Raw genomic sequence first — 20154 nt, 5'->3', positions numbered from 1 at the left:
ACCTCTTTTTTTCTGGATGAGAAACCTTTTGTGATGAGGTGAGCCACATAAAAGGATTTCCTGACCACTCTGGCGATGTAATTATCAAAGGAGAGACTACTGTCCACCTGTGTCCCAAGGTCTCTTATCACACTTTTGGCGTTAAGTAGACTACCACTTATGTGGTAGTTCACGGGTAGAGAGTTTTTACCAAAGGGGATGACAATACACTTTTTGGCATTCAGCTTCAGGGCATAGATTTGACACCAGGCATTTGTCTCAGTGAGGCCCTTGTGTAGTATGTCCACATCATTAGGAGTTTCGATTATGGCTCCTAGTTTGCAGTCATCTGCAAACTTTGTTAGCCAAAGACCTTCTGTGTTAGTCTGTACTTTAGAGAAGTAGATACCAAACAGGAGGGGACCCAGGACTGAACCTTGTGTTACTCCACTTGTCACTGGTCTGAAGTCTGATTTGGAGTCTGCCACTTTCACAGTGTGGGTTCTGTCTGTGAGCCAGTTGGCAATCCATCTTGTGACATAGTGATTTATACCTAGTTTAGTGAGCTTATCTATAATTCCAGAGTGGGGGATGGTGTTGAAAGCCTTGGCGAGAGATAGATAAACTGTGTGAACCACCTTACCCTCATCTATGGCTTTGGTGACTGCTTCAAAGAAGTCAATCAGGTTTAGGAGACATGATCTGCCTTTTACAAACCCGAACTGGGTAGGGTCCAGCGTTTGGAGATTACCAATGTCTTTGTTTATCAGTTCCATGATGATATGTTCCATGGCCTTGCAGACCAGGCTCGTCAGGCTAATGGGGCGGTAGTTCCCAGGGTCCATCGTGGCTCCCCCTTTGTGGAGTGGGATATCCGCCATGGTGCACCATTCAGTGGGCACAAAGCCTGAGGTGAGGCTATGATTGAACATGGTACTTAGGTAGGGTGCCAGTTCATTCTGTAGTTCATGTAGAATGCAGCCTGGGATATTGTCAGGTCCAGTGGATGCTGTGTTCTTGGCTTTGGAGAGTGTTTTTTTTACCTGTGCAGCCGTGATTACAGGAACTTTGCATTCTTCCGGTATAGAGATGGGCCCTCTAGGGGGTGAGAGGGGAGTAAAGTTAGCACTGAACCTGTCTGCCAGGATGTTGGCAATATCAGTTGGTTCTGTATATTTAGTGCCATTGTGCTCTAACTCAGAGCAGAGCTGAGTGTTGCCATTGAGATTCTTGACATAGCTATAGAAATGCTTTGTGGTTGTCTTTAGAGTCGGTGGCGATTTTGTTTTCATAGCTAGCTTTGGAGGATTTTATGAGGATCTCAGCTTCTTATTGAGGTTGACCAGGGAGTTCCTCCAATCATGGGATTTTACTCTTTTTTTGCAACAGTTTCTTTCTTCTGTTGTAGAGTTTGTTTATGGCAGAGGACCACCAGATTGGCTTCCTTTTTTTTGGAGGATAGCATCTTGGTTCTATTAGGGATAGCATGATCCATGCACTTGTGTAAGTGCTTATAAAGTGCATTTGTGTAGGATTCAGCTGTCGTACCTCTATTGTCCGTCTGCATGGGTGTCATGAAGTTTGCCACTTCTTTCTTAAGAAGTGTGAAGTTGGTTTGGAGAAGTTTTTTATGGTGGTTTCCCTAATTGGGAGTGGGTGCAGGATGTGGATGTCTAGGGTGATTAGCTTGTGGTCGGATATGACCAACGAGGAATTGACCTCTGTTGTGGAGCACCTGTTGCCCATGTTGGTAATGACCAGGTGTAGGATATTGCTGCCCTTGGTGGGGGTGTGAATAAGTTGATTCAAGGCGTTGGAATTTATGAATTCCAGAAAACGTTGAGCAAAAGAGTTGGTACATGAGTAGTTTTCTCAGATAATGGTGGGGTAGTTGAAATTGCCCATTATTAGGGTGTTGGGTTGTACCCTAATACTTTCCAGTGTATCAAGAAAAGAGGAATGGGAATCCTGGGGCATGGTGGGGGGGTCTGTAGCAAGCTACAATTTGGATTGCGGTCTTGCCCAGAGTTAGTTGCACTTGGATAATCTCGGATGCATTATGCTGTGCAACTAGCCTGGAGGTGTGGATATCCTTAATGAATATGGACACGCCTCCACCTTTAATGCTTCATTCCGGGTTAGGTGGCCGAAAGGTGTGGTATGAATTATAGCCTGGTAATGCAGGGGTACTCTCTCGAGCTTTGAACCTGGTTTCTGTCACTGCACAAATGTCGATGTTCTCCATTTTAAGGAGTGCCTCGAGTGAGTGCATTTTGAGGTTTAGACTTCTAGCATTGAGTAGCATTACCCTCAGATTTTGCTTGCTTGTACCCGTTATGGTGGTGAATTTGTCATTTGAACCTTGCCTAAAAAAGGCACTATAGGGGTGGCAAGAGCCTTAGCCAGTATCCAGAATCCCAAGGGTGACTGGTGCAGGCCATCTCTGGCAAAGCATCGTGGTCTGTCGATCATGTCGTCCCAGGCAGACAAATACTGGATCCCTTTAGAATGATTCCAGAAGCTTAGCCAATTGTTGAAGTCGGTCATTTTGTCCTTGTACTGTGGTATCATTCTGGGTGATGGTAGGATGCTACTCAGGGCTAGGGTCATACCTGCCTGGGCTACAAAATCGGAGAGCTCCTCCATGTCTCTTTTTTTATGTAGTCCAGGGAGGTACGTCTCAGGTCATTCACACCAGCATGGACAATGACAGTGTCATATTTGTACTTGTTGTGGTGTGACCTGAGTGCATGCGTTATGTTGCAGATCCTGGCACCTGACAGGCAGCTGATAGTAACTTTCTCCTTGTTTAGCCTGATGAGTGGAACATCAGTGTGCCTGACTATAGAGTCACCTATGACTAGAGTGTTGGCTATGTTATGCCTTATGGGCTGTGGTTGAGTGGCACACTGAGTTTGTGGGCTGTGTGTCATTTGGGCTATGTTTGGAGGTGGAGTTTGCTTGCGTTTCTGCTTTGGAGGTCCCTGATGCTTGGGCAGGTTTTTATTGAGAGTCTCCGCGAATGTAGGTGTGTGTTTTGTGTTTCTGTGTGTATGTTTTGGTGGTGTAGATTTTGAGGGACTATGTGATGAGTGTGGTGTGGTGCAAGTGTTTACCTTCTCCTCTTGACTGTCTAGTCTAGTCTTGGGTGAAGAGAGCTTTGCTTCCCAGTTTGGCTATATAAGTGCATCTCTCACAGGTTGTAGTGTTGGGTGGCAGGAGGAGAGGGTTGTCTGTGTACATGAGGCAATTGCTGCATTGCCCCAAGATGCCCAGATTCATCAGGAAGACAGGAGAAATCACCGGGAGCTGACCCTTAGACATGCCCTGGATAGGTGCTTATTTATTAAGTACTAAAAACTGCTTTCCTCTAGACAAGTGAGGAAAGTTGATAAGCTCCTAGTTAGTTACTGGGTATGCAGTCCAGGAGACCATTGATGAGCCTAACCCCATTTCCCAGTAGACCAAAAGTATTGTCTGGTTAAGTGACTTGCTCAAGGTCACACAGTAGGCAAATGAAGGCTGAATGAATGAACCCTTGTACCACATTATTAGCAGCTCATAGCTTTAGACCTCTGCATTAACTGCTATTGACACAGTTGTGAAGGGTGTCTTGGGTTACCCCTATTTACGGTATTCAGGATATTTCTGTGATTGCATGTTGCACGTGTACTTGTGCAGTCTTTTCCTTCACAATTTGAATTTAGGATACTTATCTTCTCACAAACCAGATTACCCAGAATGTTAGGCAAGCTGACTTATTTATTTATTTTTATTTGTAGCAAGATCTTGTATGTCTTACTATTGTATTCTTGTATCATTAACATTTCATCCAGTGACTTTACATTGTGAAAGTGTGCATCTTTCTTTTTGGTGCCTTTTAACCCAAATGCTTCAAAAGCATCTTTACTCATAGTATTACATCCTACAGTTGTAGCTACATTCACATTTAACATTTTGCTTAGTAATAAGTATATATTGACAACATTCTGATTTGCACTATTATATCAATGTCTGTTATGCATCTTAGACTTCACTGTATGTTTTCACTAACAGTGCCAGCAACAGTTCATTTTTCTCTTTGTCGAAAAGCATGCAAATTCTTTTGAAGACATTTTATTTTTTTGACAAAATGGTTCCCGCTGTCATCTGCAAAACTGATTAAAAGCAGGGCAATGTTTCCTCTCATGTTTACAGCCACAGCTAGTAAATGAGCTTGAATTTCAGTTGCAGCATATTTTTGTGCACATTATGGTCTTTTTCTGAGCATCTCAATTTTTTTCTTTAATACTATTACAACACATTATCACTGTGTTTATCATATTGCCTATTTTATTCTCACACTTTTTACATGGTCTTTGACTCTGTTCTTTATCTCAGTAAGATAAACATTTATGATATTTGTAAGTTTTTTGTGCCCTTGTAGCAATGATCAAATCAAAACAAATTATTCCTTGGCTTGCAATAGTTTATAGACTTCTAATAATAGCTGCTGTTTTCTCTTTCTTATGTTCTTGGTAAGTTACTGTTAAACACCTTCAAAAATGCTTCTGCTGTGACATGTAGAAATGTGACTCACTGAAACTTTATATGATTCTTGGCTAATCCACTCACATTGAGGATTAAGTCCAGGCTTCCAGTTTTCAGTGAAATTGCTTGCACTACCAGAATTTCTGGTTGGGACACTTTTTGGAGAATTATAATTCTGTACGTCCAAACACAGACTTTTGAAAACAATTACATTTCTTCAGTTCTGTGATATATTGATCCACTCTAACACCATGTATCATCTGGCTGTTTGTCATAATGTTTCATATACAATGCAGACACTAAGACTGAGGTTTGAGAGTCTATGAAGTGTGGTTACCTTTTAGAAGGACTGTTCACCACATGATATGTGACTCTGTGAGCTAGGCAGTAGCATATTTAAAGCTTCACCCGCTATGGTGCCTTCAGCCAGTCAGATCCACTCCCATCCAGCCACCTTCTGTACCTGAGCCACTTCTTGTATCTGAACCATTGACGGCAAAAACAGTAACTTTGATGAAGGAAGGTGTGTGTAGATGATAGGAATTGGTAGACTGCTTTGCAAGAGTTATATCCACAGCGTGATGCTCTTCATCACAGGGATAAACATGGCACCTAGTTTAACATAATAATGTCAGTACACAACAAGATGCAAGTCATTTGCCTTCAGGCTCAGAGCAGGTGAAATTAATGGTTTGTTACAGTTGTTGGAAGAGTTGACTGCCTTACACCAGGTATGAAGACTTCATTGTAGTTTACTTATGCAGAGTGCTAAATGGTTCCGTGTAAAGGCTAAGAAAAGCAGACAGCCAGGAAAAAAAAAAATCAATGTCCTTTTAAATGCATAATGAAAGTGCATGCATGAGAAAACTAAATACTCAGCTTTTCATATTTTATTTTTATTTCAGATGGAAAGATAATACTCCCAGGAAATGTCTTGACTCTCACATTCTACGGCCACCCTTGCAGCTTATTGGTGACAAAAGTAATAGGTGTGGATGGACGTACTATACAAACTTGTTGCTCTGCTGGCTCCGGTGAAACTAATGAAGAGACTGCTGAGATGTCCGTTTTGGAGTCTAGTGCTGCAGACCTTTCCATGCAATTAAGTCAGTTAGAGATCTCAGGCACTGAAGAACAGATGGTCACTAGCACTCCTTCCAAATCTGAAACATCTGATTTATCTGTTGTTCATGATGTCACAGAACTACAAACTGAACAACTTCAGAAGGCTGTAGGAAAACATAACTGTGTGGAGGACTGTACACATAACAGGGGTGATTCAGATGTGTGTGACGTTCTAGAGCATGAAAGCTGCTCTTTTGTGGAAGATAAGTTACTCCATTCTCAAAATGCAGACATAAGGAGCAATACTGATGCATTTTACTGTATTTCATTGATAACACGTATCAGTTTTAAGGAGAGGAAAAGTCAGGATACAGATGACCGAGATGGAAAGCCAAGAGTGACCTATGATATGATAGGTGGTCTCGGTAGCCAGCTTAAGGTCATAAGAGAAACACTAGAACTTCCTCTGAAGCAGCCCAAAATTTTCAAGAAGTACGGTAAGGTTCATTTGTATACTTTTACCGTTTATGTAGGTAAATCTTTTTAAATACAGTATTAAATAAAGCATTCGTCATGCATACAGAAATAGCTTTCTTAGAAAAATACTAGCATTCATGCAAATTGCTACAGTTAAAATGACATGACGTGAAATGCCACTGTAGAGAAAGTCAACACTGTATGATAGCTGGGTAAAACTTGTCTCTGTTGGACTTTGAAGTTTATTACTTCGATAGCTAATTATATCACCAAAACTTTTGAGGCACTTTTAAGAGGCTAAAATGAGGGAGTAATTTGTCAATTTGGAAAGGGAATGTTATAGTGATTCTGCACATACACAGTCACAAATATTTTGGAGCTCATGGAAATGCCCAACTTGAGCAGTAATAGTAGTATTAAGTACAGACATATACATTTAGTATAGTTATGTCTTTTATTCTAACTCCTCAAATTCCTAATAAATTCAGAACAAGAAATCTCACTTTGTCGTTGTGCTCTAAGGTATACCTTTCCAAGACTGTAGTTTCTTCCAACACAGTGTTAAAAGGTATGGTACAAAAAGTATATGAATTAGTTATGGTGTATTTTAAAATAGTTAAAGAATAATTATATCATATCATACTGCACGCATTGATAACCAAATTAAAAGCACACTTTATTTTATTACTAAGAGTGCTTTGGCACATCACCCTCAATGGTTCCAAAACTTCTATATTTCAAACATCTTTGAAAACAAGGAACAAAACATATTACTTCAGTGGAAGAGCATCATGACTAAATTAACTTCTTCTTCTTCTTTCGGCTTTTCCCGGTTAGGGGTCGCCACAGCGGATCACCTGTCTGCTCATGGTTAACGTGTTCTAATAAACCAAATGTTTAAAGCTGTAAACACTAATAAATTAGAGGTATATTATTATTATACAGTATATCTTTTTTAACTTTCAGAAATATACACGTGCAGCACCAATCTGCATGCCCGTAATAAATCCCGGAATTAGTCACACAAAGAGGACTGGAAACCACCCTGAACTGTGCATCAGAGTGGCTACCAAGGAATTTAAAAGCGCAGCTATTATTTTTTTAAACAAGAAACACCTTTATTAAAATAAGCAATCATTCGAATATATAAATGAAAGTAAGCCATTTTTACCTAATCCCAGATGCAAACATTTTACATCACTTATAATTGACCCAATCATTTCCAGTCAAACATTACATAGCTCATTCAAGTCCTGCATTCTTTTAAACCTCATTCCTCCCTTGTATGTATTTTTCCAATAATTCACATTTTTCCTATGTAATGTACTCTAACCCTTTTAAATATGCCACTTCCATTTGTTTCATGTCTGTTACTATATTCACTATTTGTAGTACAGTTGGTTTAAACTTTGATTTCCATTTTCTAGTAATTTATTTTTTGCCAGCCACCATAATTAGACCCACCAAGGCCTTACTATGTCTAGGCAATTCTGATTCCGTATCATAGCTCAGAAAACTCATTTCTCTAGTTACGTCAATTTGCTGACCTAGCATCTCCAACAGAGTAGTCTGCAGTGAATCTTTAAAGTCTACCAACTGATTATACTCCTAGAAAATATGTTACCAATCTTCCCCATCACACCTCCAACACTTGCTGTTTACCAGAGGAAAAATTCTCCGGTGTCTACTTGGGGTATGAAAATATATAAACATTTCCAAGCAAAAATCCTAAATCTTCTAGATTTTGTTGCATATTTGGGAGACATACATACATATATCCCCCCATTGTTTGTTAGTGAATTTCTTTCTTTGTCTCTTCTCAATCCGTTCTAACCTCCTCTAATTAATTCTTGTAGTTATCATGCAAAGTTTAAGTACTACTAATTATTAATTTTTTTAACGGCAGCTTCTGTTCTCTTTTATACTAAAAATTCTATCAGTGCTGGTCTTTTGTTTTGGACCCCCTCCCCCCGTTTCTTTCTCTTTGCCTGTACTCTGATATCAATCCTTGATAAGGAAGGCAATCTCTAACCTGCAGTCCAAATAAATTCTTTGCTTCTTCCTATTCTATTACCTTTCCCTCTCTAGTTATTTGCTCCCAATACCTTGGTTTCTTTTCCAGTCTTGTCCAATACATTCCAGCCCCCTCTTGCCTATTGTCTCTATCCCTAATTGCAGTCAACCCTATCGGCAGAATCTCCTTTCTCCATTCCCATGTTGACTTTGTTCTTAGAATACTTTCTGCTACTTTATGAATATAATATTCTGTATGGCTGTTGTTATTCTCCTTAAAGATATGCATCCAAAATCCTAGTATCTCTTCGTTTCCCAAGCTTCCCTGCTGTTTCATCATCATCCCTTTCCACTTTGAATTATAGGTTTCTGCCTGTGCTATGTATAAGAGCCTTAAATGTGTAGCTCTGAAATATCCCTTCAAATTGGATAATCCTGATCTGCCTTGCTCTACTGGAAGAATCAGCTTATCTCACTTGACTCTTGATGTTTCCCCTCCCAGATAAAATCTTTCAGCTCTTTATGAATTGCTATCCGCAACTTCTTCTCTGGTTGATAAAAATATGCCTGACCTGTGTATAAGACTAAAGGAACTAAAACATTTTAGTTGCTTGTATCTTACTATCCATATTCATATAATAGAGCTTCCAATTTCTCAGTTTTTGTATTATCTTTTATTTAGTCTCTTCCCACATATCCTTAGCTGCCACACTGGAATCATTTCTAAATTATACTCCTAAAGACATCATTTTATCATCATCCCATAATTATGGATATTCCTGAACCAATTCATGTGTGGATATATAATTTATCACTATTGCCTTTGCTTTAGCTTCATTAATTTTGTATCCCAAAAAGATCTGAAACTGTCTCAAAATGTTCCACAACACTGTAATGTCCTTTTCTGGTTTTGTCAGGTATAAAATATCATCTGCGAGTAGAACCAACTTTTATTGACTGTCATACCAATCATATCCTTGAATTTCTGAGTCCATTATTTTCTTTGCCAACAGTCATAAATATAATGTAGATAACAAAGGGGAAAGAGGAGACCCCAGCCTGGTACCTCTGTTCAAGCGGAAATGATCAGAGAGGGCCCAACCCACTTTAATTTTCACCTATGATCCTTCATATATCCTCCTAATCAACCTTATAATTTTATCAGGGAATGCAAATGCTTCCATTGCCCTGCTCATCAAATCCCAGCTTACTCTGTCAAATGCTTTTAATGCATCAAGATCTAGCAACAGTTGTATTTTTTTGCATACTGCTTAACTCTGGATCATCAGTGTTGTGTTAATGTCAAACATTTGTCTCCCTTTCACAAAACCACATTGATCTATATCTGTCAATTTTAGCATCACTTTTGCCATTGTTTTAGCCATTATAGACGTAAACATTTTATAGTAATAGTTTAGTATTGAAATGGGTCTGTTTAAAGCTGGATCTATGTAGTTATTACAGCTATGACCGCTTTCCTCTGGGATGTTGGTACTTCTCCTCCTTTTAAAATACTGTTAAACAAAATCTTCCAGATCTTTATCATTTTTTTCCCTTCAAGCTTCCACAGGAATACCATCTATTCATAGGTTCATAGGTGTGTACTAGGCTAACTGCCCTAGAGCCTATATAAGCCTAGGCCAAGAAGATTCCCTGGCATCATGCTGCCCAAAGTTAGTTCCCAGTGCCCCTGCCAAGTAAGGGCATTGAAGTGATCCTCGGGATGAACTTCCTGTTGCCCATCCACTTGTCAAGATTTCTCTTAAAGAGGGCCAGTGAAGTACTCTGCTTGACATGAATGGGAAGTTTGTTCCAGAGTATGGGAAGTCTCTGAGTTAGGAACCTGTCCCTCCAGCATGTTCTGTTTATTGTGGTAATGAGGTTTAGGTCCCTGGAGTGTGTTGCACAGAGGGATTGGGATTTCTTTAGGTGTAGCATGTCTAGCAGCTCTGGGTCAGACATGGCTTTGTAGGTCAAGCAGAGATCGCCTCTAAGTAGGCGGTAAGAGACAAGAGTATAGCTGGAGTTTTTTGAGTCTGTCCGTATAGGCCATGTGTCTAAGGCCCAAGATCCTCTTAGTGAGGTATTTTTGTGGCCTTTCCAGTTGTTGTTGTAGGTGTCTAGTGAGGTACATACCAAATGAAGCATTGTATTCTATAATAGATCTAATGAAGGACGAGTAGAGAGGAATTATGACCTCTTTCTTCCTGGATGATAAACCTTTTGTAATGAAATGTGCCACATAGAAGGACTTTGACTACAGTGGCAATGTGGTTATCAAAGGAGAGGTTGCTGTCAGCCTGTGTCCCCAGGTCTCTTATCACACCTTCGGCATTTAGTGGACTACTGCCTATGTGGTAGTTCATGGGCACCAAATTTTTCCCAAAGGGAATGACAATGCACTTTTTGGCATTGAGCTTAAGGCCATGGATGTTCTTCATATTTCACTGTTGCAGTCATCACATTTGTGTTATCTGCCTGCAGGTAGCCCTCATCCGGCCTGAATACCAGAGTCTTTGGACTTCTGCATCGGATGCTGTCTCTTCTTCCATGACGTTAGGTTGTCAGGGGTATAAAACATGCAGCTGACGCCATTACATCAGATTTTCTTGCCCCAGTTGTCCGGTGCCCCCACATCAGTCTTTCTTGCCATGCGGTGCCCGAAGCAGAAGCAGTTCGCAAGTGCCAGTCGGCTGTCTCCTGAAATTTTCGTTTTAGAGTTTTAGACCCGAAGTCTTCAAAAAAGATAAGTACTCTGTTGGGGATCCCTTTTCTTGCTCTAACCGATGTCAGTAAAAATTAACAATTGTCTTACCTGTGGAAAGCAAATACCTCATAGAGATTTTCATTTGTACTGCATCGCCTGTTTAGGCTCAGACCACGACGTCCCTCGCTGTCAGTTCTGTGCCTTGTTCAACACCCGAACTATTCGTCTTCGGGCTATTTTTGCAGCCAATTACTTTCATACTTGATCTGTGTACTCCGAAATGGCTTCGTTAAGCCATCCAACTACCAGTCTTCCGAAAAAATGTAAGGACAAAGACAGAGACAGACCGCATAGGTCCAAAACTGCCGGCGATGCTTCCGTTAAGCTAGTCGCCAGTCCGCCGGTACTCAGTGAGGTGCTTTCACAGCACCTGATACTCACTACTTCAGATTTGCAGGCCTCTACTGAGACCCATTCGGAGTCCAGTATGCCGCGAGATGCTTCTTCAGTTATGGAATCTGCGGATGTCTCTACCTTGGATGGGTCTGGAGCCGCTGTGCAGGCACCGGCTTCTGAGGGTGCATTCTGACCTACAGACATTCATATTAAACCAATGCCATTGTTTTCATCCAGGCCAAAAACTCGCACTACGCCTAGAAAACTGATGACCAAACCACAGGCTCAGGCCCATATACCTCAAAAACAAATGCTTAGAATGGCTAAAGACCTTATTACCTTAATTAGGGGAACCAGCCTTCCCTCTCTAAAAGACTTAGAACTAATTTTCTTTCTGATTCTTCAGATCAGGAATCTGATATTTTTGCTCCTTCTGATTACCAGGATTTGCCCTTATTTACTTATGAGGATTCTGATGCAGAGGATTCTATTCCCTCTGCTTCCCCTCCAGAACATCTTTCTTTAAGTGAAACCTTGCATGCTCTTAGGGAGCATTTCCGCTGGGAAAGCCAGGATTACTCTGAGTCCAAGAAGAGGCTTAGGGAATTCTTACTCCTGCCTCCACACAGGCCTTTAGCTATCCCTCCTGTTCTGGACATTGTAGATTATGCTTTCTTGGAATCTTGCCTTACCCCAGACACTTTACCTTCAGCTCCCAGAAAACCTGACGGGTACTACAGAGTACTTGACTCTCACAAGTTCCACTTCAAGAATCCTTCTGCGGATCCAGAGACCATTTCCTAAGGACCAAAAGGCATTAAGGCTACTGCTGCCAAAAATCCTACCCCTTCTGATAGAGATTCTAGAGCCTTAGACAGGTGGGTTAAGAAGGTATACACTTCTGCTACTTTGGCCATTAGGGCTTTAAATTACCAGTTTCATATGTTAAAGTATCAGCAGTATATTATGGGACTACATAAACAGAAAATTATTTTGATTCCTGACTGTGCTGAACACAAAGAATTGCAAGATTTAATGCATTCTGCAGAACAAGTTGATAAACATACTTTGCAATGTGGTTTTGATGCTTTAGAAGCATCTTGCAGGGTTGCTGTCACTGGGTCTGTACTTAGAAGGCATGCTTGGCTTAAGGAACAAAACGTGCCAGATCATGTTAAAGCTAAATTACTGGATGCTCCCTTAAACCAAGACTGCCTTTTTGACAACAAAGCAGAAGAAGTCCTCCAAAGGATGGAGGAAAAAGCTAAATCTATGCAAACTGTTAAAGATTTCGTACAAGTACAGCCTCCCAGATTCAGTAGGCATTGGCCTTCAAAGAACTGATCCTTTCCAGTCCTTCTCAATCCCAACCCAGGAACAGCAGACCACCTAGGCTACAGTCTCAGGCTATCCACAGACCTAAGCAGTGGGGGGCTCCCACTTCCAAAGCAGAGAGTAGTAAGCCAATCCCCCTATGGAAAAATGGCACAATGACTTAACCTTAACCCTTCCAAGCCCTACTCAACTACCTACTCCCTTAGGAAGAAAGCTCGCCCTGCATGCAAAAAACTGGGAACTCATTACCCAGGACAAATGGATTTTGAACATAGTCTCCCAAGGATACAGATTCCACTTCCACACGCTACCAACCCCAAACAGTTGGCCAGACCTACCCCCAAATCAATGGGCGGAGGCCCAACAGGAGGTTCTGTCTCTTAGTATCAGGGCTATTCAACCTGTCCCAGCAGAACAAAGGGGACAAGGTTTTTATTCAAGACTTTTTCTGGTACCCAGAGAAGACAACTCCTGATGTCCTATCCTGGACCTCTCTATTCTCAACATCTTTCCGTTAGTTCCAAAATTCAAAATGCTAACTCTTCAACAGCTTCTTCCTATGTTAGCCAAGGATGCCTGGCTGGCTACCCTAGACTTAAAGGAAGCTTACATGCACATCCCAGTAATGGAATCTTCCAGGAAATGCCTACGCTTCATGGCAGACTCCATGCACTATCAGTACTCTGCTCTTCTCTTTGGCTTATCTACTGCGCACAGGGTATTCACAAAGTGTCTAGCTCCAGCTATTGCATTTTGCAGGGAGAGAAATATTCAAATTTACCCATACTTGGATGATTGTCTGATTCAGGCAGAAAGCCAGGACTTGCTATTACAACACCTGGCATTCATAAAGAAACTTCTAACCTCACTGGGGTACACCATCAACAAAAAGAAATCTCACCTAGTACCCTGCCAACATATTGTATTCCTGGGAGCAAGCTTGAACACAACTTTCCAGATGGCATTCTTCGCTCCGGAGAACCAGTTTTATTTGACAATCTACTTCAGACTATTGGCCAAAAAACCCAGCTATCTGCAAGAAAAATACTGCAAACCCTGGGGTTCATAATTCCATATGCAAGACTGCATATGAGGAAACTTCAGTGGTATCTAAAAAGCCTATGGTGTCAACATTCTCAGGACCTGGAAACAATAATTTCTATCATTCCTTGTATGAAGACAGAGTTCCTTTGGTGGGCAGAGGCCTGCTACCACAACAAGGGACTCCCTTTCACTCTACCCTCTTCTGCCTAAACCCTAACAATAGACTCATCAGACTATGCATGGAGGACTCACATAGTAGGGCAGTGCATTCAAGGCAAATGGAACCTGAGACAGATGCACGTGCATATCAATCAAAATGAAATGTTAGCTGTACAGAATGCTCTGACAGCCTTCAAAGACCGTATTCTTCCAAGACCACTATTGGTAAACACAGACAACACCACAGTTATGTGGTACATAAATAAGTAGGGGGGAACCCACTTGTACCCTCTTTGCAGTCTAGCCATGGCTCTGTGGAACACAGCCTTGAGCTACCAAGTACACCTACAAGCTCAATTCCTGCCAGGCAACTAAATTCACTGGCAAACGACTTAGGCAAAAATCTCATGGACCCACACGAATGGAAACTAGAACCAAAAATGTTCAACCTCTTGAGGAACAAATGGGGGACTCCAGAGGTAGATCTGTTTGCCTCCCCTCAGAACTACCAGTTGAACAAATTCTGCACAAGAACTCCCCACTGTCAAGCTTGGAATGTGGATGCCCTGTCCTTTACCTGGGAAAGCCTCTTGGTTTATGCCCTCCCCCTCTGCCTCTCCTCTCGAAGGTTCTACTAAAGATCAAACAGGACAAGCCAAGGACAATACTGATTGCACCAGACTAGCCATGCCAGCACTGGTACCCCCTCTTGCGCAGTATGGCACTGCTGCAACTATGGCACCTGCCTCAGACCCCTTCCCTGCTGTCCCAGCAGGCGGGCCAGATTCTGCACCCTCAGCTTCAAACCCTGAACCTTGCAGCCTGGCTAATTCCTTGAGCTCTCCTCTAGCATCCCTCAGTAAGCAGGTGCTGGATGTCATTCTGAAGGCAAAGAGGCCTAGTACTAGAAAATCCTATGCTGAAAAGTGGAAAAGATACTGTTCCTGGAGCCAGGCTCAGGGGATGGGCACAACGGTGCCCAGCTTACCTCATATTCTACAGTACTCAACAGAAATGCTCCATAAGGGCCTATCCTTCTCGTCAATTAACATTTATGCCTCTGCCATTTCAGCACATTATAATACTGAGCCACCCCTCTTCTCTCACCCCTTGCTAAAACAATTCCTTAGAGGGGCCAAAAATTTAAGACCCCCCAGGAGAGCTCCCACTCCAGCTTGGGACCTTAACTTTGTATTGGAAAAGCTCAGCCTTCCCCCCCTTTGAGCCAGCTGCAACAGCAGAGTTGAAATTCCTTTCTTGGAAAACAGCCTTCCTTCTAGCCATCACTTCAGCAAGAAGAGTGTCTGAATTACAGGCCCTCATGGCAGTGGAACAATTCATTATCTTCCATGTGGACAGGGTTTCCCTCAGGACTAATCCTTCCTTTATGCCCAAGATGGTGTCTAGTGTGGGCCTAAATCAGTCCATTCATTTGCCTACTTTTTTCCCCCAATTCACAAAACAAAAGGGAACGAATACTGCACTCTCTGGATGTGCACAGACAACTTAGATTTTGTTTGGACAGGACTAAGCCTCTCAGAAAATCAGAACAGCTGCTAGTTGGCTTTGCTGCAGGGGCAGAGGGGAAGGCCATTTCAAAGCAGACCATTTCCAAATGGATAGCCCATTGCATTCATTTCTACATTTATGGTAAGTGTACTTTCTGGCACCAGTCATTAGTGTCCGTGAGGCCTTTTTGTAGAATGTCTACATCAGTTGGAGTATCAATAATGGCTCCCAGTTTGCAGTCATCTGCGAACTTGGTCAGCCAGAGTCCCTTTGTGTTGGCTTGAACTCCAGAGAAGTAGATGCCAAACAAGAGAGGACCTAGGACCAATCCCTGTGGGACACCACTTGTAACTGGTCAGTAATCAGATTTGGAGTCCACTGCTTTCACAGTGTGGGTTCTGTCAGTGAGCCAGTTGGCAACCCATCTTATGACATAGGGGTTTATGCCTGGTTTAGTGAGTCTATCTATGATTCCTGAGTGAGGGATGGTGTTGAAGGCCTTGGCAAGATCTAGGTAGGCTGTGTGAACTACCTTGCCCTCATACACAACTCTGGTGACAGACTCGAAGAAGTCTTATGTTGAGCAGGCATGATCTACCTTTCACAAACCCAAACTGTGTGGGGTCCAGAGTTTGGAGATTCCCTATGTCCTTGTATAGAAGGTCCATGATGATGCTCTCCATAGCCTTACATATCGGACTCATCAGGCTAATGGGGTGGTAGTTCCCAGGGTCTGTAGTCGCTCCCCCTTTGTGGAGTGGGATGAACATAGCAGTTTGCCATTTGGTGGGAACAAAGCCTGAAATGAGACTGTTTGAACAGGGTACTCAGGTGTGGTGCCAGTTCACTTTGTAATTCATGTAGAAAACAGCCATGGATATTATCAGGTCCCATGGAAGCTGTATTCTTGCCTTTGGACAGTGTGTTTTTTACCTGTGTAGCTGTGATAATAGGGACTTGGCATTCCTCAGGTATTGTTATAGGCCCTTTAGGGGGTGAAAGGGGGGGGGGGTAAAGTTCACACTGAGCCTGTCTGCCAATAATTTGACAATATCAGTTGGTTCTGTATATGTATTGCCATTGTGCTGTAACTCGAGCAGATCTCAGTATTGCCATGTAGATTCTTGACATAACTATAGAGTGCCTTGTGGTTGCCTTTAGAATCTGCAGCAATTTTGTTTTCGTAGCTAGCTTTAGAGGATTTGATGATGGATCTCAGTTTTTTGCTGAGGCTGACAAGGGAGTTTTTCCAGTCTTGGGACTTCACCCTTTTCTGCAACAGTTTTTTTCTTTCTGTTGTAGAGTTTGTTTATAGTGGGGGACCACCAGATTGGCTTCCTTTTTTTGGAGGAGAGCGTCTTGGTTCTGTTTGGTATAGCCCGTTCCATGCACTTGTGTATGTGCCCGTACAGTGCATTGGTGTATGATTCAATCATGCACCTATTTTCCATTTGCATGGGTGTCGTGAAGTTAACCACCTCTGTTTTTAGAAGTCCAAAACAGGCTTTTGAGAAGATTTTTTACAGTGGTTTCCTTTGGTTGTGGGGGTGAGAGGAGGATGTGGATATCCATGGTGATTAGCTTGTGGTCAGATCTGACCAGGGAGGAGTTGATTACTGGTGAAGAGCAAAGGTTGCCCATGTTAGTAATGACCAGGTCAGTGATGTTTCTATCCCTGGTGGGGGTAAGAATGAGTTGGTCCAGGGTGTTGGAATTAATGAATTCCAGAAAACGAGCAAGTGTGTTGGTCCGAGTAATTTTCCCAGTTAATGGAGGGGTAGGTAAAGTCTCCCATTATAAGGGTATTGGGTTGTACCCTAATATTTTTCAGTGTGTTTAGGAATGTAGAGTGGGAGTCTTGGGACATGGTGGGGGATCTATAGCAGGCTACAACCTGGATTGCAGTTTTATCCAGTGTTAGTTGTACCTGAAGTATCTCTGATGTGTTATGTTGGGCTACTAGTCTGGAGATGTGCATATCCTTTATGAATATGGAGACTTTCCTGTATATTGGTTATACATCACCATTTTTATTTTGTCTCCTCATATCTTGGCTTAGTAATTGAGCCTCATCTAACTGTAACCTTGGCATACTTAATTCCTTCATAAACATTTCCATTTGTACCTTTTCTTGATTTCCATATTTGTCTAGAAATTCTACAAAATTTTGCATAAAACAAAGTTTTTGTGCTCTAGAGTTCTTCTCAAAAATCTTTGCTTAACAGCAGTTATTCCTCTTCTTGTTCTGTGAGATACCCCCATATTCTGTAATACGTGAAAATGTGTCAGTCCCTCTAAATAATTCTTGTTACTTCTTAATTGTATCTCCCTTTCTTTTATTTCCACCTTATTGTTAAACTCCACTTTAATTTTATCCCACTACCTAGCTGTATTTTCAGAAGAAATTTCTATCTTTTCTAATAGTTCCTGAATAATTTCTTCTACCCATATCTTAAATTCCTCTGTCTCCAACAGATAGGTGGGAATGCACCAGTGTCTCATTTTATTACAGTACCATGTATTTTTATTTTAGTTATTATTGGAGCATGATCTGAAATAATGATTAGGTGTGTATTAATACCTTCAGTTAAATGCACATGTTCCTCTGAAATGTAAATTCATTGTAGTCTAACCCAGGTTTTTGTATCTTGGGAATAGTATGCAAATTCACTGCAAACTCCTAGCACTGAATTCACATCATCCATGTCAAATATTTTCATAAATTTCTTCACTGTCTGTAATACTTTCCCTTCTGCCCCCTAGACGCACATTCACTGCTGTAAACCAAATTCCTTTCCCCACCTGTAAGTAATATTTCTTGCTGAAAGATGATTATTTCTCCTAGAATTTTCTTAAGCTTCATTATAACAGTTTTAGGAGGAATATAAATACAGCCAGTGTAATCCTCCTCCCTTGCCAGAAGCCCCTTAGTACTACAAATCTACCATTATCTTTTTTCCTCTTATATTACTATTGGAGCTCCTCTTGCAGTTAATATAAGTACTCCTCTTTTGTCCCAGGTATTCCACTGAATAACCATCCTGAAAACCTTTCTTTACCAAATTCACGTTTGTTTTTTTCCAACTGTGTCTCCTGTAGCATTGCTATTTGCACTATACATTTTTTAATATAGTTCCCTGCTCTTTCTTTTTTGTATTTATCTGTGACACCATTAACATTTAAGGGCATTGCAGAAAGTGTCACTGTGTTAAAAAGTTATCGTTCCCACCTTTAATGTATAACCACTTTTTTGTTAAATGTCTAGTTCCAGCTTTTGTGTTACACACATATGCTGTTTGGCAGGTTGAACTTTTATACATTTATTTCTTGACACATCCACTTGAGCCTATGTCACATCTTACAAAAAATTTTGTTTTATTGAAAACAATAAAAAAACACACTCTCAGTACCCCCTAAAACCTATTAATTTAATACTAACACACAAAACTATGTACATATTCAAATATTGTTTTACCTTCTTAACAGGAACAAATGTCCCAAATTGACAGCCACACTCCTAGACTTGAGTTAACCTGAATAAAGGTTATGCATGCTAAGATGCTTGGTGCAGCCTGTGTTTCTACTAAGTGCTGTCTGGTTTTGTCTTATCTTTATAGCTCTCCCAGCCGGGAAAACACCAGAATGTTTTCAGAGAACATTATCTCCTGGCCAGTTTCTCTTTTTTTTCCCTAGCCAATTTCTCTATCAGATTATAGCCAATTTCTCTTTATCAGATTGCCTCCATGGAGACATGAGAACCAAATACAGAATTGGTATCTAGCATAACTTTATTACTAGAAGAAGAAGCCTTATAATATTCAATATTCTTTTTCATTTACTTGCTTTCTCTTACAGCTTGTTACTAGATCAAGCTAAGGGCCTTAATCCAGTCATTCCCCCTTTGAATGAATGAGAAAAAAGCATACTAGTTTTTCTTTTGTCATGCTCTGTTAACCAGATTTGTTCACATTGCAGTGTCTACATTTCTTAAAACTGAGCAAGGAGAAAGAGAGAATAAGGTAGGGAAAAAAACGGAAGCACCTGTTTGCAGTAGTATACCCGTTATATTTAAAAACAACTGAAAAAAACGTTATAACATGCAAAGAAAATCATACACTATAAAATAGTACTATTAAGAAAACATTTTGTTTTTACTTGCAGTTAACTTTCCCCCTCCCCTAAGTATTTTTCTGAACCTTAATAACATGAAGTAGGGCATGTACTTCAAAGTCCCCCACAAGTCCAACAGAGTCCAAAAAAAGTCCAATATTTCCAGATTTTCCTGTTCTGTCATATTTCACAAGTGTAATTATTGCATTGTAACCCCACATTTGTCAATTTCTAAGTTACTGGTTTTATTTTTGTTCATCTGCATCTCCCATATCCTGTCCCTGCTTCATTTCCAACATACTCTTGATTCTTCTAGTCAACTCTTGTGCTCCCTTCCTTCTCTACAGCATTTTCTGTTGAAACATTGGAAAAGGTGTCACTGGCACAGTCTCTCTGTGGTCTTTATTACTAGAAGAACAAGAAGCAGGATCTCCTTCTGTTTCACAGTTCAGTTTCTGTTAGACAAACTTTTGTATTTCCTCCTTGGCACGTACTTCATCAAAAAATAGTTTTGTCCCTCCAGGGAAGACTATTTTGAAGATAGCTGAGTACAGCAGTATGAGCCTCATGCGTGCTTCTTAATATTCCCTGAATAGTGGAATAAATTTACCCCTCTTCTGTGTGGTGTACAATGAGTAATCATTCTCCTCAAACACTTTGCTGTCTGCCACTTTAATACTTTGCCCTTCTACTACAGCCTTGTCAAAATCAACTCCTGCTTGTAGGATTGTATCTTTACCATTAAAGGTCTAGGTTGCTTTCTCATAGCCAAGTTTGGAGCTTGCACATGATGTGCCCTTTCAATTAACATCTCCTGCTGTGAAATACCA

General features: G+C 41.1%; 1 protein-coding gene across 1 annotated transcript in view; it reads left to right on the top strand.

Annotated features, from left to right (window-relative positions):
* The window catches only part of LOC122792856 (ATPase family protein 2 homolog), a 1253755-nt gene that overhangs the window by 96827 nt on the left and 1136774 nt on the right, over positions 1-20154 (top strand). Inside the window, exon 5 of the mRNA XM_044060416.1 lies at positions 5415-6071. Within this exon, the coding sequence (XP_043916351.1) occupies positions 5415-6071 (657 nt within the window). The remainder of the gene's footprint in view (positions 1-5414; positions 6072-20154) is intronic.

This window comes from Protopterus annectens, chromosome 2.part0 (genome assembly GCF_019279795.1).
Source record: "Protopterus annectens isolate FY-2018-M chromosome 2.part0, PAN1.0, whole genome shotgun sequence".
Classification (NCBI taxonomy): Eukaryota; Metazoa; Chordata; order Ceratodontiformes; family Protopteridae; genus Protopterus; species Protopterus annectens.
The sequence above is the reverse complement of the archived record's forward strand: the minus strand, read 5'-3'. Positions and strand labels throughout refer to the sequence as shown.